The sequence below is a fragment of the Seriola dumerili genome, unplaced genomic scaffold (assembly GCF_002260705.1).
Source record: "Seriola dumerili isolate Sdu_G_001 unplaced genomic scaffold, Sdu_1.0 BDQW01000449.1, whole genome shotgun sequence".
Classification (NCBI taxonomy): domain Eukaryota; kingdom Metazoa; phylum Chordata; class Actinopteri; order Carangiformes; family Carangidae; genus Seriola; species Seriola dumerili.
This window is the reverse complement of record NW_019174704.1, coordinates 803,970-830,639: the sequence shown is the minus strand read 5'-3', so window position 1 is coordinate 830,639 and position 26,670 is coordinate 803,970. Positions and strand designations below refer to the sequence as shown.

At 39.8% G+C, this 26,670-nt stretch overlaps 1 protein-coding gene across 2 annotated transcripts in view; it reads right to left on the bottom strand.

Annotated features, from left to right (window-relative positions):
• LOC111234376 (gamma-aminobutyric acid receptor subunit beta-2) overlaps positions 1 to 15,945 on the bottom strand; it is a 71,953-nt gene extending 56,008 nt beyond the window's left edge. For both annotated transcript variants that reach the window (XM_022762437.1, XM_022762438.1), the window contains exons 1-3: positions 15,821 to 15,945; positions 15,570 to 15,667; positions 14,507 to 14,574 (exon numbers count right to left, since the gene is read on the bottom strand). In XM_022762437.1, coding sequence (XP_022618158.1) covers positions 14,507 to 14,574; positions 15,570 to 15,667; positions 15,821 to 15,903 — 249 coding nt within the window. In that variant the 5' untranslated portion in view covers positions 15,904 to 15,945. The remainder of the gene's footprint in view (positions 1 to 14,506; positions 14,575 to 15,569; positions 15,668 to 15,820) is intronic.
• Between the last annotated feature and the right edge of the window lie 10,725 nt (positions 15,946 to 26,670).

The window sequence follows — 26,670 nt, the reverse complement described above, 5'->3', positions numbered from 1 at the left end:
TCCATCTTCACAATACCACTTACAAAAAAAAAAAAACAACACAAAAATAGTATTGATGGGTGTGACATAAAGTGGCTAGCTCGCTGTAAAGCCATTGTTCAGTATAAGCAAAGCAGTGTTTTTCTTCTTCTTCTCGTTTCTTAACCTCAGGAAAAAGATGTCTTAAAAACATTCAATGCAATGGTTTTCATTCAAACTGGCTTGAATGAAAACCGCTGAAATCTCCAAATTTTTTGCAACTGCACTCATAGAAAAGGAGATAAATGTACAATCAGAGGTGCAAGTGTGATACAATCAGTGCTGGAAATGGTCAAAAACTTTCCAGGGAAACACTCTTCTGAAAGTTGGACTATTTTATATCGAAGAAATTGTCCTAATGAAAAAAAAAGCTGACAGTGTGGTCAGTGGAATATCAGTGAAAATGGAATTGTATTCACCTCCACTCTGTTGCAGGTGTGGCAGATGTCTCATGCACAGCTTGCACTTTAACCAGAAGGTGTACGTACAACATGTATAAAACATGTCAATGATATTTTTCATATTTTTGTCCTACTTCGAGGACTAAGCCACTCTAATTATTTTTTTATGCTCAAACTTAACATGTTCAACCGAAATGTGGTTTCTTACATGCAAAAACAAGCAATAATAACTTGATGTGAACATGAAGAAGCCCTAATACCCGTAGTAGTCCAAAATGAAAGTGCATCTCGCACTAACCCGAGCATACATTGCGGTCAGCACTAATCTCCAAATTTATTTGTTTTCCCAGTGAGTTGTTCCTCTCCTCAACTCAACCTAACTGACCTCTTTAACTGGTGAGAGAGATCAAGATTATAGACTTGTTTTTCATGTCACTGCCATTGGCAAAAACAAATAATAATAATCATAAAAAAAAAAAAAAAAAAATCTACAATCCCACTTTTGCTTACAGTATTTTCACTTTTGGAAATAAAATCTATCAATAAAACACAACAAAAAGTTTTTTTTGTAATCCTTTCTTAAACTTTGATATTGATCAAACAAAGAGCAGTCTGGGTATATATTGAGCAGAAAACATTACTTACACTGCATTGTTCTGTATATGAACATAAAATATATACGTTTCCATAGAGGGGGAAAGGGTGATAAAACATAACTGTATCCTCCTGTGTCTTCCTGGCAAGCTCTCCCACTACCTACCAAACAATAAAACACTTAGCATTGCAACACCACAGACAAATAGAACACACTTAGGAAATCCTAAGTGCATCAGTGTACAGAATACGACCACATACGCAAATGCAAAAGGATTGGACACCCATTTCTTACATGCGATCGTCACACATGGGCGATGCACATGCAAGAGGGGAGAAAGTTTATTCACCAGAAGGAAAGCGTTTCAAAACGTGTTTCAAAACATCTCATCCAGGTTTTCTTTTTGATTTATCTTTTCCTTGAATACACTCCCACAGCTGACAATTATAATCCTGAATAATTTAAAAAAGCAAGAAACTCTTTCAGGCTTTGTCTTTAGCAGAAATGCTGATGTAAAACTCAACATAATAGCACAACATACAATAGCAGCGCTTGTTCTCAGCTTCGTTTTCCCAACCGTGTCACTTCCTGGAATCAAAGAGAAAGGGGAAGAAAGGAAGAAAGGAAGCTCCTAAGACCCTGAGCAACAAGTCTGAGAAGACAATAATATGTTGGAGTTTTTTTCTGATTTTGCCCTGTAAAAAAATGGGCATTTCAACTTAAAATCAAAATGTAACTTGCAAAATGAACACTTGAAATGCAGTTCTATAAAATAAAAGTCAAAATGCATACAACTGAAAAAACCGAAGTGATGTCTAAAGTATCCCACAAAGCCAAGAGCAACTGCTGCATTACCCCTCTCAACAATATCCCATTATCGGCTCTCGGTGTCATGTTCAGCTGCTGTGAAAACCAATCCACACCCATCGTCTCTTCTGTTTGGCCATTATCAAGTTCTTGCATTTTGACAAGCTGTGATAGAGTAGAATCTAGCCCTATGCTCCATTGACAGCTGGCAGTATGAGTTTCCACGTGCTGTGAAATCTGTGTGTTAGTGCAAGACGTGAGACAAACCACAGTGACCCACAAGAGCAATTATATGGCTGTGATGGCAAAACAGAGCAGCAGAGCCATGTCAGAAAATGGATTCATCTTGTGAGAAACATGCACCATTTCTCCTTGTTTTAGCCATTTATCCACAAACGCATTATCAAACCCTCCCAAAGTACAGCTTTTTGAAAATGGTCTCCAGATGTCAGTGACAAATGTTCATGCCGTTGTCGGCTACATGTGTATGAAACAGTGATTTGATTTAGACTCTCTATACAGGAGCTGAGAGGTTATTATGAACAGGCAGCATTGATCATATAACTATTAAATCACTGTTTAATACATATACAGTTGTCTGACAATGGAAACAGAAAGATATGTCAGTGACAACGACTGTGTTGTGTAATCAGCTACACTGAAACACAAAAATCACAGAGACAGTCGAAGAAAATTGAACGTAGAAGCTGAGACCAAGTGCAGCAACTCCACCGGCCATGTTTGTTAACACGAAAATTCACTAGTCTTTAGGGCATATTTTGACACTTAATATCAACTATATTTTCATCTGGGAATCTTTCCATCGCAACCTCCACATTAATCATTCAATATTGCTATTCTGACCTGCTGGACCACAACCAGTTACACAGCTTTTATTTAGACTCAGTTCAGACTCATTTATTCTCTTTTTGGAGTAAATCCCAAAACAGAACTGGAAAGCAGATATGTATGTGAGATAAACAGAAAAGAAACAGACCTATATATGCATACATACACAGATAAGTAGCTCTGTGTCAAAACCCTGTGCTAGACCATGGGGTTGAGGCATACACAAGCCTGCATGCACACTCACACACTTAACACAATCTCACACACACACACACATCATTTTGACCTCTGTTAGGTCGCCGTGGGTGGATGAGCCGAAATGAAGCAATCTCACTCTACTCACTTTATGGGATATCATACTGAGTGTGTCAGTCTGAACATGTTACCTTGATTAACAGTCTAAAAATAGGTCTCACACAGTGATGAGTGTTATCCCCTCTACACAACACTCAGCAGAGATGCTTACACACTCAAGGCTGGAATGCTTGAAGGTTTTACATGTGTTGGAAATAATATTTAGCAGTTTATGAAAAAGTCATCTTTGTAGGTAAAACTCATCAATAATATTGCTCCCTATCCACCTCCACTCACTTGAATGGAAAAGTTGTCTCAGACTTTTAGCCCCCCCCCCCCCGATAAAACTGATTAACACAGTGGACAACTCTTTGTTGCCTCTCTGTATGTGTTATAACTTGCATATAAATGTTTGCAGTCACTGTATCTAAGATCTTCAAAGGAGCTATCTGTAGGTTTGGCTATTGCTACAAAGCAGCTGTTTACTTAGCAGTCTAGAGAGTCTAGAGGAAACGGTGCGAGATCAACAGGGATAACCTTTGTCATCCTGTGAGTCCAGAGATTTTGGCCAAATAAATCACATATTACTTTATTTATTTTAATTTTTTTTGTTGTTGTTTCAGCAAACATTTAAGCTCTGTCCAGACAGAAAGTGATTCATTTGCACGACCTTCGCTTCTGGACTTACTGTAGCTGCTTCACCAACTGTAGAAACATGAGCTGTGACTTAGTTAGCAATGGGCACACCAACTGTGCGTGTGGGCTTGTGTCTGTGTTTTTCTTCTGCTTGCTCATGAACCAGATAAATATAGGGCCGGCACATGTGGGAAAAAAAAAAAGTTGAAATATTTTTAACTCAACAGACACAGACTCAATTCATGTCAATTTGTGCCTCTCTGAGTGACTTTGCATGTAATTGTGACTTTCCATTGACTTTGTGTGCAATTGTACTGCCTCTAAAACTGGACAATGATTATGTAAAGGCTATAATTTGCCCTGATTTTATTTTATTTGCCTTACATTGTATTTTTGAGCTGTTTCCTGAAGTTGGCTTACATTAGATTTTGTATCATCGCTCCTAATATGTCTACGAAGATGGTGTATCTGTGGTGACTCTACGAATAAACATATAGCCTATGTATGTATATATGAAGATCGTAAGTCATCCAAATCATAACATATAATAAGATGTGCAGAAGTGTGTCTCTAACTGTTTGCACCAGAATAACTAAACCAAAACTTTAAAGCAAGTGAGTGTGAGTGGTAACACAAAAACAAATAGAGCAGTGGGGCAAGTGAACTGAGAGATGCCTCCTGAAATGGCAGCCCAGCCGATTAACCCACTTCAATTTGTAACTCTGTCTAATCCCCCCTGCAGCAGGGCCCCAGCCTTGTGTCATTACCAAACAGGCAGAGAGAGGGCCTATGCAAGAGTGAAGGAGAGACCAGAGACACAGAGGGAGCAAGTATAACAGAGGTAGAGTAACACCAGCTTGACACAGGACAGGTGTGGAAATTATTGCCCTGCAATGAGCGAATGGCACAGAGGCAATATGCCGTCAATTCCCTAGACTCTGCCCGCCGACTAGAAAACAAGATGCTGCTGTTTAAGAGTTAGACCTACAGCTGCAGGGAACGGGCTGCTGTCTGATGGCTAAACATCCACCCCATCATTCACTGTCACAGGCAACAGTGAATCAGATGCCTAACTAGTGAGCTTGTTTAACCTGGGGGAATTGATTACACGCCTTCCTTCCCCTGACATTTGGAGCTGTGTTACTAATTGTACAATAAGCAGTGTCTGTAACATTAATAATGATCTAAGCAGGACATCTTTGGTGCTTTATGACAGTGTGTGCGCATGTGTGTGTGTGTGTGTGTGTATGTCCTGTGATGAGTGTGTTAGCAGGGAATGTTTACCACGCTCACCATCTTAGTTTGGTACATGCAAACATTTGCTAATTAGCATTAAAAATTAGACTGATGGGAATGTCATTAATTCAGTGCTACTCATTTACCAAAGTACTGAACTAAGTGAAATTTTGACCTGATAAAGGAGGTAGATGACAAGTGAGACGATCAATATGGGGGGAGGAGAATTAATATCTGTACCATATTTCATGGTCATTCATCCTACAGTTGGCATTAGTAGAAAACTCAGGGGATAACCAAGTCACAGAATAAGTAATAATTTTGACCTGTTGCACTAGATTTAAAAAAAAAAAAAAAAAAAAAAGTCAGAGGATCTTAAAAAAATAAATTTAGGGAGATAGATAAAGAGGTGGAGCAGCAAAACAAATTATGAGCACATCCTGAGAAATATAAATCAAATGCAGCAATACTGCCCACTGTGCTGGAACATGGAAGAAAAGTGCATTTAAAGATTACATTTAAATTCATGAAAACAAAAAGCCAAAAAGTTCGGTCAACTGAAGAAACGTGGTGTGGAAAACAACAGATAAGATATAAAGACAAGCCTACAGTGACAACCGAAATAATGGTGGTCTAATGGTTTCAGACATCTTTGCACACACAGCTTGTGAGATTTTGACTGCACGGAAACCTGTGGTAATCTTGTCATGGCGACAGCTGCTCCATCTACCTCTCCACCCTCCTCTGCTTCTAGCTCCTCTCGCTATTCCCTGTCTTCTGAATACTAACCTCTTTCAGATGTGCCACTCCCCACCTGGCCATCAGCTGTTGCTCTTGAGTTTTCCACAGTAATCCAATCCAGTCACCTGCTCACCCACTTGCACCTCATGTGCAATGATCTCCAATATACTGAACATATATATATATAGAGAGAGAGAGGATCACTCACAGTTTGTTCAGCTTCTCTGTGTTGTGTTATTGCCTTATTTTTTATAGCCTTCATTCTGCTCCCTGTCTCTACCTGTTTACATGGCCATCTGCCTGCATTTTGATTGACTGCCTATCACCCTCGGTAATTTGGATTTGTTTGCCATATCTTATTGACTTTGTTTCCAACTGTTAGCATCCCTATTGACTAAGTAAGTACTTCTCTGATTCCAAATCTGCAATCAAGTGTTAGAATTCTGCAAGTATCTCTGTGTGAGGTACTTTCTGAACTGCATTTGCTACTTTTAGCATTGCTAGCTTACATTAGCAAGAGTGTGAATGCCAACTAACTGGTATTTGTGGGCTGAGAATTATTATTTGAGAGAAATATATATGTTTGTAATTTTAAAGGATAGCACTAGTGTTGTTCTGTGTTTTTGTTAACACATGCAAGCAAAAGACTAAAGTGAAACACTATGCCCTCACCCTAACTTATCTGTGCCACTGAACCTGTACAGCATCTTCAATGAAGATATATCTGTTTTTGAAAGAAAAGGGCTCAGTAATATCCTAAAACTGCCAGGCACAGTTATCCAGTAGCAAATTTAACATGTTAAATAGTGCATTTGTTTGGAACTATTTTCAGACATGGATTAATACAAATTTAGAGCACTAGTGGAGTGTTACAGCAGCATGACCGAGTATATGGAATCTGTTCCTACAGTATATGTTATACCTCATAATATTAACAGGCAGCTCTCAGTCCTTCACAAATAGTCTTGCCTAGTGTTACTTTGATGGCAGTGCTTTACAAAATGTGTGTGACTCACAGGCTGAAACATCATGCTTGTTCATTCTTACTACTTCGCATCATTCTCGTGCATTCTCATTTTTAAATGTTGAACTCACAGCCAAGTCGGTGGGAAATTGACAAAGTGCTGCAAAGTACACACAACAGAATGCCAAGTCTCATGGCTGTGCCCATGCCAAGAGCGATGACTGTTGATACCTGAACTTATAATGGCTGAGACAGGTGCTCACACTGATCTAATGTGTAATGTACAGCTCCCTTCATATGAGGGAATGATGCCTATGATGTTGCGTTTACATGCATTTATCCGAGTTTCCTTTTTCTTGTTTATCTTCCTATGAACAGGATTATAAAAAACACTTCATCTTGCTTACGCCCTTATTCTATCACCATGATCGCCATCATCATCATCCCACCAACACAATCATCACCTTCCTCATCATTCACATTAGGCTAATTGGTTCTGCTAATGAGCAAACACCTACTCATATGTTATGTATTGTCACTGGTGACATAAAAATCCTCTTTTCAGTATACAAACAACCCACTTAATGTCTGTTCTTTTACTGCATTTAAGTGGCACAGGAGTTTAATCTAAATGGATTACTAAAACTCTATAGGGAGGCATGTGTATCTAAACCTACTAGCATGAATAATGCAAGTCAGAGCATAGGTTGTTTTAGTGCTCTTCTCACACAACTCATCCACTCCCTCCGACATCCCTTGTGACTTTCCTCTCCATGAGCTTGTTGTATTTTTCTATATTTATGTGTAATATATACAACGTTTGTGTATGCTATATATTTTTCTCTTTTTTTTTTTTTTTTTTGCTGAATCTGTTGATATGCGTAGCAGGTTGCTGCCATCTCTTCAGGTGGGAAAGAGGAACCCAGGTGGAAAAGATATGGCTTAATGAAAGGGTTATAAAAAATGAAACAGAGTGGGTTGAAAATATTTTGCCACCTAAGGGGTGTGACATATCAAAGCATAATAAATAAAGGACTAAAAAGACTAAGTCTAACACACACACAAAAAAATGTTCCCTGCAAATACTAATGGCGTGAGTGAATGGAATCCACCATCCTCTAGATATTTGGTGTCAGACCTCATATTTGTTCTACTGACCTCCAGGTCAACTGGAGTTGGAGATACTGCATTGAAAATATCTGTGCATTGAACAGTGAAGAGCTGAAGTAAGTGAATTACATTGGGAGCATCTACAACAGAGAAAGTAATTCAGGTTACTACCCTAAGCTACCGAGTATAGCGCAGGACATTTGTGGTAGAAAAGCCATACAATGATGGAAGCCCTCTATTGTCTTTAATTCATATGTCACTGCATCAAAAAAAGACACCATGGGGGGCATCGAGTGGCATCGAGTGGCGTAGTGGTCTAAGCAGGCGCCCCATGTGTAGAGGCTACAGTCCTCGCTGCAGTTGGCCCCAGTTCGAATAGTGCATTGGACGGCCTTTGCTGCATGTCATTCCCCCTCTCTCTGCCTCCCCATTTCCTGTCTCTCTAATGTACTATCAAATAAAGGCATAAAAAAGCCCAAAAAATATACTTAAAAAAAAAAAAAAAAAAGAAGACACCATGGCAATGCATGGATCTGGACATGGGGTTACTGAGATGTGAAACAGATCACACAATCAAAAAAATGTCTACATATTATTTCTTTATGTAGGCTGCTTACAGCTATACTAATCAACATTTTTATATTTGCAATCGCTCAAATGACTATATAAATGTGAAAGTGGCTGCTCATGATGATGAACCCACGATAAAGAATTATCGCCCGACTCTATTTTCCCACCGCTAGACAGATCATTTTGGCATCTTTCAGCTCAATGTTTTGGGTTTATGGCCCACCCATACTCTTTGGTTCAGTCCCAACACTCCCAACTACCCTCCTTCCAGCAGCAGCCAGCAGCTTTCAAAGAAAAAGCTGGGATAAACCCACTAGATACCAAACTGCAAGCGGACAAAGTTAGTGCCAACCTGCTCAACATAGTGAGGCATTTAACTGCTTAGTAATCAGGAGATGATGAATACCTAACCAGGGCTAAAAGAAGAGTGAATATTGGACATATTTATTCATGGGGCCAGAAACACCACTCAAAAATTAATCCTATTGTTGCCTTGTGTCTGCTGGGTGTGTAGTTATGCAACACATTGACTATACCAACTTCTTCAGGTGATAATATGTCAAAGTTTTGTTTTCATGTTATTGCTCTTCTACTCACAACCAGGCCAGAAAACAAAATCAGATACTACTTTAAGTTTAATGGTTTTGTCAACTAAGAAAAAGTTATCAGTATTCATGCTTGTGCTGCATGGATGATTAATTCAGTTTCTGCGTGGCACATTTAGATGACTTAAATTACTTGCACTCAGTCTCTTCCTTTGAGATTGTGAGATTGTTCTTGTGTAACTCTTGATTGAGTAATTTCTACTGTTTTACATTCTAGTGGCATCAGATCAGAACAGTAAGTACTGTAACTGGGAGAGTTGTCACTTCACTTTAACAAATAATAGGACAGATTTTAAGGACAGTTTTATCCTTAATGCCTAAACTGTCCACTGTTTTCTTCGACCTGTACTTTAACTTTTCAAGTGCAGTTACTAACCATGCAGTTATTTTAATGCACTACACCATAAGTCAACTGGTAACCTTATTTCAAATCCTATTCAAGCCAATTTTTAATGACATTGTCTTGGAACAGGAGGCCTGAGATGAGTCTACGATGTCTCTTAAGTCAGACTGATGTATCATCTATTCCTGAGCAGTGGAAATAAATCAATACTGTTATCGTTAGAGGCTGGCTTTCTTCATACATTATACTCCGCCCGAACTCTCTCCATTACAGCACCAAGTCAAATCCTCGCTGCACCCTAGTTGAGTTTGTCTCTGCTCTGTCCATTACGTAATTTGAACAGCTACTTTCCTGGAGGCTATGTTAACATACCAGTTCATGAGAAACCCTGACAGAGGACTAGTAGGGGATTAGGATTTGTGAATGTGAATGTACATGAGAGACAGAGAGAGCGTGTACATCCTCACTAGATATCCTAAATGCACAAGTATGTCCACGTCTGCCCTATATGCTAGCCGGCTTAATATAGACTGTGAGCAAGGAGGGGACACGTTCACTTCAAGAGTCACTCTAAAGGACTTTCAGTAACTAAAACTTTAAATAGAGTAGTTCTGAGATGTGTAATTACACTTTACAGCCAACTCAATGTCATTCATGTAATTAACCATTGGGAAATTTCTGAAGCAAACAACATTCTCGTGTTCTTTTCTGTTTGTAGCTTTTCTTTGTGCTGCACAATATCCAAACCAACCAACTCCAGCTCTTGGGTCCATGTTACATTAATATCTTAAACTGTTCTTGTCTACTAAATACTTTATCACCCAGTATTATGTCTGGGGACTGAGGTCAATCCCCTTTTGCTCATTAGCTTGTTATGAGTTTTAAATATAGAGTGGGGATCATTTTAATATGACAGTTCATTTTACAATAGGATTAAAAAAAATAAAAAATTGGAGTGTCTTCATAGATTCACACATTCACACACTTTAAATGACGTTTTTTTTTTTTTTTTTTTTTTTAATTGACTACATTTCTTTTCGTGTATACCTCTCCACAATTGGCATCATTTTCAGTCTGTGAATCTTCACACATTGCCTCTCTACACTCTCATTAGTTACCATGCAACCATCATGGAGCAGCAGTCTGGAGATAATTTGAGTACTGACAAAGACTACAATGATCAACCCATGTGTATAATTTTGGTGAAAACCCGGCTAGACAAAAGTGTGTGCGCATTGACAAATGAGACTAGAGAACAGTGTCACTGTTCAAGAAAGTAAAATTAAGTTGCATTCATTATCTTCAAATATCATTTATGTCATTCATCTATTGGTGACTATCATTAATATTAATGAGATGATTAAGGTGATGTTTTCCTCATCATTGCCAATATAAACTGGACATCAAATGTCATGAAAATGTATTTAAATTATATTAACTTATTTCACGTTGATTTATTGGTTGATGTAAACTGTCAATTTGCAGCTCTGCCGACATCAGCAATAGAATATTGAAGGCAGCTGTTAAATAGATTTACACACAACTACAGATGCAGACTTAATATCATTTTAAAGCTCTCAGGTCCGGATGAGGTATTATGCAATACCACATACACATAAAGTAAGTGCTTCCACAACCTTTTTCCCGCTTTTATTATCATATGGCAGGCAATAATCTCTTGCCTTTCAGCCAACATCCATTATGATGTATCACATCTGTATAATGTATAGTAGTTTTTAGTGCAGTCTTGATGCATTTACAGCAGACATCCCATCAGGTATAACTTCTGCTGAGAAGGTTGAAATAACTGGGTACTAAAATCGGGGGCACTGAATTTCACAGTCCCTCTCCAACAATCAATAAGCTCCTCTTGACCTTTATGTGCATCAATAATGGTATTTCTGCCTTTTGGATGATGATAAGAACTTTAGTTCATCCTCAGACAGGAGTATTTCTTCCCCTGTGAAAACTGTTGGCTTAAGATTGAAGTGCTCAGCAGCTCAACCCAAAGCAAATATTGAGACTTAAACAGTGGTGGAGAAAGTGCACAAAAGAAAACGGCTGGGAGAAAAGAAAAAGAACGCCTCTACATGCCCACATATTTTCTATTCTCCCTTTGACCAGTGCATGGATTAAAGCTCGCCAAGCTACTTGCCATGGGTTGAATGTCTAACATGACATTGGTATTCAGTGTGTGTGTCCCTCTCTGTATGTCCACCTCTGAGTCATGCACAATGAACCCTCAGCAGCACTAGGTACATGACCTTCCCTCCAACACCAGCACCACTGTTGGCTCGCCACGTGGTAACTTGTTAATGTCAGAGCTCTCTCCTATCTCTCTGTGTCTTTCTATCACATACACAGAGGTGAAAAATTTGACCCCTAGGTCTTACACAATCATATCCTATCCCTTTTCACCCTCGAAGGGACTTTGGCTCCGACACCCTGGAACAAGTGACCTTTCATGGGAATGTAATGAACACCAGCCACAGCCTCCTCCATTCCATGTCTGGCTCCAGGCCTAAGTGGCATGTAATGTAGTTTTCTACATGTTATATGACTCAGGAAAGCCACCTATTGGTGAACAGTTTAAACCATCGAACAGCTGAACAGTCATTATTTACTAACTCGTTCTAGAGGCTAGTCTTTAACTATGGAAAGCAGGATGGAGGTTTGGGGGTAAGGCCACGCAACATGCCTGAATCCCTGCTGTGCCTTTTTGGACATCAGAACTGCTTACGTGACCAATGCCAGGGAGGACTTCATGTCCTCTGGGCCACTCACGCTTGAAGGCTTGCATACTTAGTTTGGTGACTCATCTAAAGTGAGCTAGAGGCTTGTGTTGTTTCTAAATGGGTTTCTGCTCTGTGACATTGGTAGCAAAGTGACAAAACAGATGGTTTAAGACAAACCTGTTTGCAGTTCCTTGTTTTAATGGCCCCTCTGGAAAAAAAAACAAACAAACATGTATACTATGTTTTCACCCGTTCACGTGTCTGCTTTTTAATGTGAGGCCTTATACAGGGAGCAGTAGTAAGGGATAGAAGAAGGATATATTTTTAATACAGACCAAAGCATGGCCGTCCCGCTCTGCCCTAATGGCTAATAGGGTGCTGTTGGATACATTCCTCAGTGACATCTCTCCATTATCCTCAACCCTGTGCCTTATCTGTTCTCTAAAGAAAAGTACACAGGGTGGCTCTATCCTCGCACCAAAATAAGTGGCAGACAGAGAGCCAGATGGGGGAGAGGAAATGGAAGAAAGGAAAGTGCTTCTACCCCAGCTGCTATCCTGAAAAGTGGTTACATTTATAGGAAGGGGAGCAGATCAAAGATGCTGAAACCATTACACACACATGTGGCCTCCTCTTTTCATGAGGCTCAAATGGGTCAGGTGGTAATGACTCCCCTTTCACATTAGAGGGTGTTTAGTGGGCCAAATCTGACAAAGGAATGGGATGATCAAAGACGCTGCGCGGCACTGGCTTTGTGTGTTCGGATGAAGAATGGGATTATTTATTTTTTTGGCCATGTGTGTGTGAATATAAATCCCAACCATGATGTACTTATGGGGAATATACTTAACTTCTTTCTTTTTTTTCTGAAAGTTGTATCCCAAAGGAGGTGATAGAGGTGGAGAAAATAGTAAACAAAGCACAACAAACTTTGGAGTGTCCTGCTGGCTTAGTTGTTGGAGACATCCTACTACTACTGTATGTCATATACTTGCAATCCCATTGCTTAAACTTGGGCCCTCTTGTATTTTTCTCTGTGCTATCTAAAAATGCCCCAGATATCAACATTTATTTGTTGCTTAGCTCAACTGTGTGGTCATTGAACAAAAGAAAAATTGCCACTTCCTTTTTGCCGGGAAAAGCTGCGTGTAAAATCGGATGAAATAGCTCTTATGCATTAGGTGATTTGGATGTACAGTAGATACAAATAACATCTTACATAATACTTGTATTTGATTCCTGGAAATACATCTCATGTACACAATTATAATATACAACTTGCAGGCAACTCGCACACACACTCACACACACGCACGCACAAACACAATGTAAGGCTGCTTTCAAGTTCCTGCATTGGTTACACATGAGACAATTTGCCTTTCATTGAGGATTCAAGGCCACTGTGGAGGTTCTCTGTGGACCTGCATTGTGTCTGGGAGTGCTTGTGTGTTTGTGTGCGTGCGGTTGTTGTGCAGATCTTCTGTGTAAATGCATGCAAATACACATGGCATCATCTGTTTTCTCATCTCTACTCATCAACATATTCTACAGGAGCAAAAAAAGATAACAACATGAGCAACAGCCTTTTGGGTGCTGCTGCCAAAAATACTCCAGTATGTAATCATTCCATGACACCACGACATAAACAACTGCACAAACAGCAGGACACATCTTTATGAAGCGCAAAGAAGGTGCCAATGAAAGAGTGCCAAATCCAACAGTACAGGTCAACCTCAGAGAGAGAAAATGTTAGACAAGAATGGGAAAAAAATGACAATGGACCTCTTGAAATCTCATGAATATTACCATAAATATCAATTACCATACCACGCTTGTCAACAGTATGGTAAATGCTAAGAGTGACCTTCCATGATGATTAAATGCACCTTTTGTGTTTCTCTGTAAACCGAGGTGCAGTTCTAACATCTCATCACTAGGAGGTGCACTTGTATGAAGCAAAACTTAATCTCGACTCCTCATAGCCACAGCTCTCAAGTTCTTCCACTGCCACTATTTTTAGTAAAGCACTCACAAACCAGCATTGACAGCCAAATGTAAAACATTTCTTGTGCAACGACATATAAGTCAGTGTGAAATATACGCCCTAGGTTGAGAGTTGGGCTAATACTATAACCCCCCTGCCCCCCACACCCCCACCCCCAGGCTCCCCCCCCACCCCCTGAGCAGGGCATTTTAAACACTGGATGAGTAGAGTTTAACTTCTATTCCCTTAAATCATTGATGCTTGGCTGTATATCTGATCAGCAAATAAAGCAGCAATCATCTTATGAGACCAAAAACAAAAAAAAAAGAAAGAAAGAAAAAAGAAAAACAAAACATCTATGTCAATCAATTCCAAATCCCCAGAGAGGATTCAGTTCATACCATCATCAGCCCTCAAACAATACGACCATTGCCTTTCAGCTCTCTAGCCCACAAGTGGACGCAGTGATTGGCATTAAGAGAGGGGTTCCCCCGATGGTTTGGGAGGGTATTTCCCCTGGTAGGTCATGCATAGCAGGGGTCATTAGTACAGAATGGAGGAAGGAGGGGGGGGGGGGGGTTCCTTTGTCATAGGCAGAGGTGATAATGGCCTACTTACCATATTGACTTCTGATACCATGTCTATGCTGGCTATGTCTATATTCATTCCCACTCCAACCGGAGCACCTGGGACAGATAAAAAGAAACAAAAAAAACAAAAACAACGGTGATCAACAGAGATAGTACAGTAGGTGAAGCCTGTATGATTCACTTGAAACCTTTGCGAGAAACGATTAATAACGTGTGCGTGATGGGAACACAGATTAACACTTGTGAATGTAGCTGTTGTCAGCCGGATAATAGTTTACAGTGTTCATTTCGGGTGGGATTAGATGCGCTGAGCTGCGGTGAAAAGTGCTGGTAATTCCCCCCTACCCCACCCCCCAAAAAAGAAAAGAAAAAAAAAAGTTTTTGACATTAAATCATTTGGCACAAAAAAACATACGTCCGTCGCAGTGGATACCTGAAGTGGAGCAGAGATATAAACAAGGAATAGGCATTTATTTGTATAAAAAATCCAGCAGACGTGCACTGGGAGTTGACAGCCACCTTTTTTCTTTACTATAGTGATTTTTCATTCAAATAAATGAGCTGGTGTGTTTTATCATCCACCCCCCCCCCCACCCCCCACCCCCCACCTCCTGCAACCACATCACTCATGTGTTTCCCCCTCCATAATGTCGGTATTCTGGGTTGATCCAACACATTTTTCGCCTCGACTGTATCATATATATCACAGATTGTGGCACCTGCAGAAGCCGAAAAGAACTGTCTCTTTTTTTTACTTTCCGAAACTGCAAACCTAACTGAGTTATCCGCGACTGTCATAGCCACCCCCCACCCCCCACCTCCTGCAACCACATCACTCATGTGTTTCCCCCTCCATAATGTCGGTATTCTGGGTTGATCCAACACATTTTTCGCCTCGACTGTATCATATATATCACAGATTGTGGCACCTGCAGAAGCCGAAAAGAACTGTCTCTTTTTTTTACTTTCCGAAACTGCAAACCTAACTGAGTTATCCGCGACTGTCATAGTAATTAAAAGACTATACTATTATACAGGCTGACAAAGGCGCAAAACTCGAACAGAGTTGGTGAAAATACGAGTTCATTTACCTCCGAAATCTGGCCTCAATCGTATGTCATAACCTTTCAACAGTCTGTCCACCGTTTCTTTAACCAAAGACATATTGCTAGGGTCATTGACACCGGCACTATGGAAGAAAAAAAAGAGAGAACAGGGAGCACAGCAGATTTAAATGCGAGATATCCTTGGACCATAAAGTGTCCAAGTATTTTCCATGCCGTCTGTAACACTGTCACACTTAGTAAAAATGAGTGGAGCATCCTCCGACCCTTTCACTTACCTTTGGGCGCACACCACGGCCACTACGAGGGGGAACAACCAGACGCAAAAACACCTCATTCTTCTTATTCTGAACACTGCCATACTTATGATATGTTTTTTTTCTTTTAGTGAAGACAGACGATGTCCAACTTATTCTTGCCAGTGCAGTAATTCCAATGCCGGGCGCATGCGTATTCCCGACCACAACATCAAGAAGCAGCGCTGCTGCTGATGATGGTAGTGGCAGAGGTAGTAACCAGCCAGGGAGATTTAAAGGAGAATCAAGACTACAAGTTACTCAGGGGGCACACGGGTGTCTCCCTGGTTTCTTTATAGCCCAGTGTGGCTGTTTGAGAAGCGGGAACTGTAACCGGGGAAAGTCGGTGGTTCGAATCCACGGAGAGAGAAGTGGAAAATGAGGGTGGGGTTGTCTCTCTTCGTTGTTCGCTCTTTACACACCCGTCAGTCAACTCATCTTCCTGTCCCTGAGCAAGGCACTCAACCCGGCTGCTCCAGCAGAGCTGCTCGGGGGTTCCCAGCTGGAGTCTGGACTGGACACTTACTGTAAATGTGTGTAACCCCCTGAGCGTGAAGCAGAAGAGGGGGTGGGGGGTGAGGGGGTTCAACTTTACCTTACTTTCGACTCAAACTTCCACTTTGTGATATTAATCCATATGTGAGATAATGTGATCATTAAAGGAAAGGTGTCAATTATTAGGCTACATATTGTGTTCATTGCGAAACACTGATTTTGATCACTGATGTCAGAGCCTCCGTGCATGAGTCAAATGCCGAGTAAGGGAGATAAGAGTGTTCTTGTAGATGAGGTGAGTAGTGTCAGGTGGGTGCCACTGGACAGCTGAGGGAACAGACTTCACTCCGATTTAGAAAAGCAAAAAAAAAAAAAAAAAAAACTCACTATCAGTTGATCAGATGCTGACTCTGTCCATGGTGCTGAATATAGTGAATTCAGTGACCTCCTCTCTCTCACATAAGAAAAGGGGGGGTTCCGTGCCACAAATGCATCATTGCACCAACAGTTGCTCACTCATCGATATCCACGCATTCGGGGCCTCTGACGAAAACGAGAAGCGTGGCTTAATACTCTGAGAGGCGCGGTGCCAATGCAGTGCCTCGGGGCTGGAAGCGGGATGCATGGAGCAGAGCAGTATGCACTGAAGCCTACACTCAGCGCATCTCTCACAGCCATGCACGCTTGTGGCTCCACGCACTGGTAAGCAGGATGTGCGCTACCGTGTAAAACTCGGACGCGAATCATCATGGATATGGTGGGATCAGAGGCGGATGCTACAGCAGTGAGCCCTGTGTAGGAGTCCTATAGCAGCTCCAGTGCCTGAGAGAGGAGGGAAACAGTAGTGATCCTACCAGGAAGATAGGAGATGCACTGCAAAAAGCACAAATAAAAGTGATGAGCACACACATGATGTGAATCTACTCCTGTTGAGATTGTATTGATTTGTTCAAATTAAAAATTGGAATCCATTCTATTATTAAAAAAAACAAAAAACAAAACAAACATCACATCCTGCACCCCACTTGACCTGATGGGGGCGCTGTTATTAAAATTCAGTGTACAATTTGAAGAGTTTCTAAGTCAAATTAAACACAGTTTGAATTGGGTAATAATCAATGTTTCATTTCCAGCCCCATTGCACAAATTGGTAATTTATCTGCAGGGGGTTAATATGACATTGTTGAGAAACAAAGATTACTTTGGCAGCTTTTTTGGCTTTTCATTTATTTTATCTTCCCCTGCACATGTCAAAAAATAATTAAAAGCCATGTAAAAATAAATGTACAGTACCTTGCATCTTATTACCAAAACTCTTTGTTGAATTGTCACAGAGGCAACAACATAATCTGAAACAGTGAGTTGTGTATGGAATGAAAATTGGTCATAGTAAATTTCTTCAAATACTTCAATGCACTGAAATGCACTGTGTTAACCTAAAGAAGCACAAACAAGCTAGTAATCTTTGGTGATGCAGTTTGTTGTCAGCACAGAGTAGCTATGCTGTGGCACCTGTATAGAAATGTACTTGAAATTTAAGTTGGAGTCCAGTGATAAACCTTAAATGGTGCAAAGGTAATTGGTAAGTTGCGGGAGGTATAAAAATAATAATAATAATGAAGGTTTTGTTTACCAAAAACTGAAAAATCATGTAAAAGTCAAACACAACCAGCCTTTTTCAGGGATTAAGTAATGGGTTAATTTAAAACCTTGCAGGTGTACCAAGTTTTGTTGATGACTTACAAATCTTCGGTCTTTTCACAGCCACTGTCAGAACAAACTGTTTTAATAAATCCTTCAAAGTGTTATTCGGGCAATATTTCAGTGCAGGGAGTAGTAGCTACTCTATATTTCCATCATAATGTCAAGAAAAGTGCAATTAACAAAGGATAGTCAGACTAGTTGCCCAGGTGTTCATCATACAGCAAGAAAATGACCCAACAGATTAAAAGAAAAGAGCCACACAGTGGCTTCACATGACGGAAGAGCAAAGCAATCTCCAGAGTCTGGCATAAACTGCAGAAGGTGAAAGCAAAGCAAACTGCAAAGTGCAACATATTCATGGAATCTTCAGCAATAGTGTTTGGACAAAACTTTCTGAGCAATATTTGATTCACATTGTAGAAAGAATGTGTTCTGTGTTCACATATAGTCGAGTCCAAAAGTCTGGGAACACCAAGAACTCTCGTGTGTTCCTGAGCAAGTGCCCTTGTCTGCTCTAGGGCATGCAGTAGGATCAGCACCATGGAGAGCGTTCATGACATTTGGTACATCTTTTCCTAATGGGCCTGCCACCATGTCTTATATCAATTATGTAATCAACCAAAAAGAGCGGCTGCCATCAGGACCGAACTCAAATTTGTTATTTTTCACGCAGCACAGATTTTGTAAACTGACGTGAAAAGCATGTCAATCTTTCCGAGTAATGTACAGGTTTAGTTGTGTAGCACACAAAGGACATTACCACTATAAATCCATGGTTTACAATTCATACCCTCTTGGAGCATGTGTTTTCATATCTAACTTCATCAGAGGGCAAACAGATGGTGGAACCACAGAGTGCTTCGCCTATCAGGATGTTGTGAGTATTAAAAAAACAGGACTAAGTTGTATTGTAACCCTTCAATGTCAGTGGGTGGATGTTCACATCCCTTTGAAACTGGCGCCGAGGCAAGCAAACAAATACTTTGACCTGCTATGTTCCTCTTAATGTATGATTTACTGTAATGTTTAATATTCCCAAAAGGGCTCTAGCTCCCCCTCTTCTCCCTCCATCTATGTCTCTCTGCATCTTTGCGCTAAGAGGAATATCATAACTGCCTTTCCGAGCCTCCCTGTTAAACATCATGCATCTCCTTCAGTGCAATGTTCAGGTTTTCCTGCTCTGATGAATAAAAAAAGGCTGTCCGCAGTGTCTGTTTGAAAAAAAAAAAAAAAAAGGCATTTGTGTTGTGTCATGTCAGAAAACAGGGGTTTATTTGCTGGCATCCTGGCAGGATGACGGAAAAAGTGCATGTGCAGGGAAGAGGCTTGTGATCTCCCTTTCCTGTCGTGTGTGTGTGTGTGCGTGTTTGTGTGTGCCTGAGTACACAGATAACACATCTCAGTCCATTTTCTGCCATGACATTGACTTTTGTTTTTGCAATAAACAATATGATGACAGCACTCAAATACTGGCATACGCTGCCACACACTGAGTGTTTAGTTGGCCATAACGTTACATAACATTTGATGTTTAAAATAATTTTGATCTTACACATGAATGTGCCCACATCGTAATATAACACACACACACACACACACACACACACATATACTACACAATTCCACACAATTCAACTAATAAAGTAAAACTGATGCTTCAATAAGGATTCTAATGAAGCATTCTTATGATTATTTTTATTCTTTTTGAGTGTTTTGGGGGGTTTTCTGACATTGCGGGGCGGTTTGATTCATCTTCTATCATTATATATGTCTAAAAAGCAATTTCATTACAAGAACATTATGATGTGGGGTTTATCCATATAAATTGGTGTGCCTATAATTCTATCTCTACCCACCACATGTCTCATTTATGAATGTTTCCTCAATTAAATCTTGCTAAAGCTGTTGTAAAACCTTGCCAAATACTGGCAAACTAATAAAGCCAGTGCAATCAGCTCTTATTTATTTACACATTTCAGGCACGTCCAGAGGGAAGGTGGTAAGCGAAGAGGCTGGATTACTATGCAGTGCTTAATAAACCTCTACAGCTTGTGGTCTTACTGTGGAGTTTGCACCTGGTCTGTTCTCAGCAGGTAACACCTCCCATGGATTGACTGTCTGATATCCATCCAGCTCCACAGAGATGGAGCGGCAATATGCCAAAGCACATGGCCAAAATACAGTGGCATCATTGCTTCCACTTACTGTCATGAATGTGTCTTTGAAACGGCCATAAACACTGTTGAGATCTATCTATGTATCTATGTATCTAGGTATCTATCTATCTGTCTATCTATATACCTGTCTATCTAGTCTGTTTAGAAAGAACTGAGAAAGCTGGACTGGCTGTCACATCAAAAATGTCCAAACAACATGAGCTTCGACAGTTAACGTACATAACATTTATAGTATAATCAAACGTGATTTGTCAGCCAGAAACAAAAATTGCACTCAGCCTTTCCCTGTAATTAAAACACCTCTCTGTATTTCTCTTTTATGTGTACTGCAATTACAGCGTTGACATCGCTGATTAGAGTTCCTTAACTCAGCATGAGAGCTCTAATAAAGGCCTGTGGAAGCCATATTCAAATGATCGTCTTCTAATTATTGATGAGAGTATTTAGATCAATGAGATACCAAGAGAATTCAGAAACCAAAAAGAAAATGATGACCGGCAAAGTGTTGTGTAATTATAGTTGACAAGGAAATTGCTGATTTATTTTCATTTATTGATTTTTTTTCTGGACAGGAAATACACCTGAACACATACTTACAGTCTTGCAGCAATGTCTTGTCTCAGAAACAGTTGAATTATGACAATGTAAAAATGCAAGTACAGTTATACAGAGTGGCCCATGCCACTGGGTGTTGTGTAAATTACTATATTAACATTATTGGATCATTGATTCATTGGTGTGTGTACAGTATTTTAACTGCTTAATATACTTTATGGTTATTTAATCTGTAAGAGAACATAATATATGTTCCCATATTACCTTGTGTGTCATTTTTTTTTCATTTACATATTTTTACTTGTGCATATTATTTTGATTCTTGACTTTAAACACTGCAACTTATGTAGAACTTAATATTTAAAGTTATGTTTATTAAGTTTTATTTTTAATTTTACTAACTGTTCTGTTATGTGGGGCAGGAAGGAGAGTCGTTATACATTTTTTCTGTTTACTCTGTTACTGTAATTCAAAATGAACCAAAGGTATAAATAAAATATTAAAAAAAGAGAGCATCATATTTTATAAATTCTTTATATGTTTTGTATGTGAAATCCTATCAACAATCATCAAATCATTAAACCAGTTACTAGTTTTACTGTTTAGCTGATCGAAGTACAAACTGAAGTACAGCTAAAGTAGGCTTCATATACCTCAAAACTGTGCTCAAAGGAAACTACAGTAAGTTTTCAGTTTTATCAGTTATCATAACATTACACTCACCAAGGTAACTGCTGTAATGTCAGAATGTAGTCAAATCACAAAAAAAGAAAAAAAAAATAGATCTAATGGCGCAACAAACATGGTTGGTATCAGACAATCAGACAGGTTGTATACAAGCCAACAGTTTACCTACATTATCTAAACCACTTTATTTGGACATACGACAAACTACGACTACAACTGAATTCAGTCTGTAAACTTTAATGAACGTTTACAACAGGCAATTTAACTTTTAATTTTAACGGTTTGCCTTTGTTTTCTCTTTGGGTCCAATAAGGAGAATGATCATACAGTCTGTAAACAAGTTATAACTTTGACCGTCCTGTCAGCTTGTTTAGAGCATGTCTGATCTGTTCTCCCGTTGGACCCATTTTTGCAGCGTTCTGAGATCTGAGCAATGACTCGGCAGAGTTGTTATTATAACCTATAGACTCCAGAAGCTTTAGAAATGAAACCCAAGTGGTAATAAACTGTAATATTCCTCTATTGCTCCTGAACCTTGTTTTCAAATCTGCAGTGTTTCTTTATAACATGAAACATTGAAATAAACAACACTTGGATCCGCACACTAAACATAAAAAGATTTTTAATAAAATTTATCTTTAGCACCTTTAAATCAGTGCTTTAGTAGATGTAGATTGTTACATTCTTCTGGTTACAATATAATATCGAATTAAAGTCTTCTCTGCTGTAGAAAAGTAATTATTTTCTATGATGTGATTTTTTTTTTTTTTATACATAGCTTTTATATTCATTATTTCCTGGTTCATCCAAATGTGATTTTTCTTAATGATAAATCAGAAACACATTCATATCAATCTTCATCTGAATAATCCAGGTACCAACATGATTTTCTTTCCTGCTTCAAGGCCTTGATGGTCTGACACTTTCATCAATTACTGTATGTTCATGGATTTGTCACCATATAGGCTACCTCTTAGATCCGCAGTCCACTATGGTTTCTACAATGGTTGCACTCCATCCATTAGTGTTCACCGTTACTGAAGGCAAAACAGCCCATCAACTTTGAAGTTTGAAATGCTTTGGCCCTGGATGTGTCCTGTTCCATGCAAGCCATGGCACCACCAGAGGGCTGCTGTTGGCCAGGATCTCCACCTGTCCCAGGCAAAATGTCACGGTGGTGGTTTCGACCTCTGAAGTGTAGATAAGCAGGACAAACGAAGTCCATCAGCCAACCTTTATGCCTCATTACCCTCCCTCTGCCAGAGGAGGCGCCACCTGCTACCTTCAAGGTTGCAGTGTCCTTCCCTGTATATCTAGCACCAAAAGAGCAGATAGATGGCCAGTTCGTTGCCTACCTCCAACACACTCTCTCTCTTCATCCCTCTCTCAGTCGTTCACTGTGCCCCTGACAGACGTTGGTCGTCATTGCCAGAACTGCTGACAGGAGTCCAGGGTGAGTGTCAGCTTTAGCCACAGTTGGAACGGGTGGAAAGATGGAGGGAGTGATGGAAGGAGGGAAGGCTAGGAGGATTATTTGAGGGCTTCTGCCAAAAGCCCCTCTTTTGGCATCTTGGCGTCAGAAGTGATGATTTAGTCGGTGACACAGGATGATGACACAGCAGTCGGCCTCTACTGTTGCCATTCCGCCACGCCACCTGCAGATTACACAGATCAAGAGCTACAGTAACACAGTGTGACTTACACTTGAGGCCATTCAAAGGGTCACTTTAGTTTCAACATTGGTTATCAGCTATTTAGATAAGGAAGCCTTAGTCTTATAGAATAGACATAGGCAGTCCTACTCTTAAAGGAGCTATTTCTAAGTTTTGCAACGTTAGCTTAACAGCTGTTAAGAGTTTCAGCCATCCTTGCATTTACAAGACAAGAGGCAATATGTCTTCTGAGCAGCGCTACTTCTTCAGGGCAGCCTTTACGCTACAGTGACTTGGTATCAGAAAGTGGGGCTAGCTGATTAGCATGCTAACTTTCATAGAAGATAAGAAATTATAGAAATAGAAGCAAAACAAGAGGGTTGCTTTCAACCATTGGAGACAGCTCTTGGTGAGCAAAGGGATGAAGTTTGATGCTACTTATGTAAACAACTTCTAAAGTTGACTATGTGGCAATAGCAAAACTTAGAAATAGCTCCTTTAAACTTTTTACTCAACATTTAATTAAAAATATTCTAAATGTGTTTTTCTCTTCAAGTATACAGTAAACCAAACAAACAGTCCAACTGTGCATTATCAAGTGATTATATTTACAAAATAAAGTTTCCATGGAGATTTTTTTTTTTAAATTAAAGACAACCAATCCCTGTATGTATTCAGGTGGATTAATTGCAACCTTGACAGACAACCAGCTGTTTTGACCAGGTCAAGCTTAATCAGATCAACTCAGTTTGAAGACACAGCTCTGCAGAGTTAGCCAAGTACCACCTCTGCAGGCTTGCTGACTTTAACTTGACATTGATTCTTTTTCCATAACTACAAGAGGTAACCATAGAGACTGAATACTAACTCTCTATTTTTACATCTACTGCAAAGGAGAGATATCATATGCATGGCAATGTTTAAGAATGTCAGCACAAATTTAGCATCAGCGTTGAAAGAACAAAAGAATCTAACTCAAAGGATGTATGGCTTCTCTTCTGCACATTATATCTGAGTGTACCTTTTGTTTTCCGCATAGTTTCAGAATTCAGAGTGAGGATGTTGTTGTGAAGTGGTCACTGTCATTTTGGAGTCAGTGTTGCACTGAGTGATGGCCCTTTTTAAGGACAAACAAAGTTTTCTGTTGACAGTTTTGTGTAATTTGGAGAAAAGATCAATTATTATATGCATAACATTTACATTTCAATAGCAAATACAAACCTTAAGGCACTGAAGTTTACTGAATTGACTTTGCGTTGTCTTTTTTTTCTCTTTTTTTTTACTGCCTTCATTCCCTCTCTCTGTACTGCAGGCTGTTGGCAGTTGTTCACCACAGTTCATTGTGAAGCTTTTGGCTGCAGTCAGGCGAGAGGTCAACCGAGGCAGCGAGGACAACTGTTTTCTCAAAATCAACATTTATTTTATCTTACTATGATATGGCTTGGTCTCCATGGAAACTGCAGTGGAAATTTTTTTTCCCTACGTCGAATCCACTGGAGGTGGTGCAGCACATCATGTCTAAGGAGGAGAGATTTGAAAGAACTGCTGTTTGGCTACATTGTTGTTGTTGTGCAGATATGGGGGGGACTTATGACTCCCAAAGTTGCCAAATCACTAAGCTTAATGTAGGTCTTCAGTAATCAAGTTACTGATGCAGACACATGCTGTACATAAACACCAATAAATAACATATAACCAATAAATTTTTATTTCCTACTTTTATTTTCTAACCCCTAACTCTGGACTTTCTACCACTACCTACCACTCATTCCCGAGAAAGGTAAACTTTCAACCTTTTTGACCACTACATACTACTTGACTTGAACTTACACTTAACCCAAATTTAAATCTAACTTTAATGTAAACCCACAATGTGCCTCTTTCCAAGTCACTTTTAGAAACAAAGACCAGAAATTTCTCACCTTTCTATTCTTGTGAAGACATTTAGTTCTTAATAGTCTGGAAATACACACACCCGTAGACACACATTCCACCGCACATGCTGAGTTTCTCCTACTGTAAGTGGTTACCATAGCTACCACATGGCGAGGCTCATGAAGTACAGTGGGTCCATCTCACGTGGGAGATATCATGTATTTATAGAAGCACTGTGGTGTGGCCAGAAATGAGTTTAGACAAAGCACTTTTTTGGGTAATAACAAGCAATGGAAGTGCTGTAGTGTGTAAAAAGGTACTGTGAGGTACGGTGTGCGAGTAGGTTAACAGTGACTTTGAATTGTCATTGCGTATAACGCTCCAGTGTAATACAAATAAGTTGGGTGTTGGAACTGTCCGTGGTGCTGAACAAAAGATGAACAGTAAAACATTCAGAATATCCACATTAAGCAGGAGAGCTATTTTCTTTTCCTCACATCATGTCAGTGACAGTCCACTGTTTAACAAAGCAAAATGTAAATGACTAGAACTGAGTACACAGCTTAACAAAACCCCCCACTCTGTTCCTGCCATCTGAGAGCTCCTCTTCCCTCAAAAGGTCAGTGACTTTTGGGAAAGTTTCTCGCAATAATCTGCTAGCTCGGCACCCGGCTGCTTGAGAATGCGATATGTGTTATGGGGAATCAAATACAGAGTACATATCATGAAATGTTTAATTAAATCCTATTTTGTTGAATAATGAACTAATTAACAAACTCCTGCTGAATCCTTTTTTTTCTCTGCTTCTTCTTCTTCTTCTTCTTCTTCATCAAAACAGATTGGATTTCGAAGTATGTTCCCTTATCTTTCCAAAGTAATTGTACTTCCTAAATGGACATAATTGAATTGCTACCCATCCTGGCATATGCGGCGTATTGTTCTCATGGAATGAAGCATACCTAATTGCAATCCATCATAATCACCGCACCTTTTTCATCTCAATTCAGACCTTAATTCTAATGAATGGTTCAGTGATTATATTTTGTGGAAATATTGTCTATTAGATGTAATGGCCTCCCATTATTTAGCATTGTTCACTTGACATAGGCTTTAAAACCAAATGGCCAATTACAGAGGAGGTATGAACTGGGTAAGACAGGATAGGGAATGAGATGTCAGAACATGTTGGCTGTGGCAGGATAATCAATAAGACTGGTAAAAGGATTCACCTAGGCTGACTATTATCTCTATTGACTCTCAGGTTGTAGGATTAATATCTGTTTCATACAATCATCCGCACGAACATAGCTCCCAAATTAGTCAGTTTAGCCACCTGCTTCTGTGCTCTCTGCAGCACTTATATGTTCAGTGTTTGGCTGGGTGACTGACAGAGTGTGTGTGCCTCCAGACTTGGTGTCCAAGAAGACAGTGATCCAGTCAGGAAGACAGGCATTACATTTTAATAGCTGTCTATAAGTCAGTCAGCCAGTCAGTCAGTAAGTCATCCAGCCATTTCGTAGATGTATTTAGGTACGCAGCCCACCATTCTATCCAGCCAGAAAACCTGTACATGTAGGAAAATCTTCACTGAAAGGAAATCAGGTGGACAAACAGGCAGGCATGACACACATATAGGAGAACAAACATGTGAGTGCATACATAGAAGTCGTATCTAATCTAAACAACA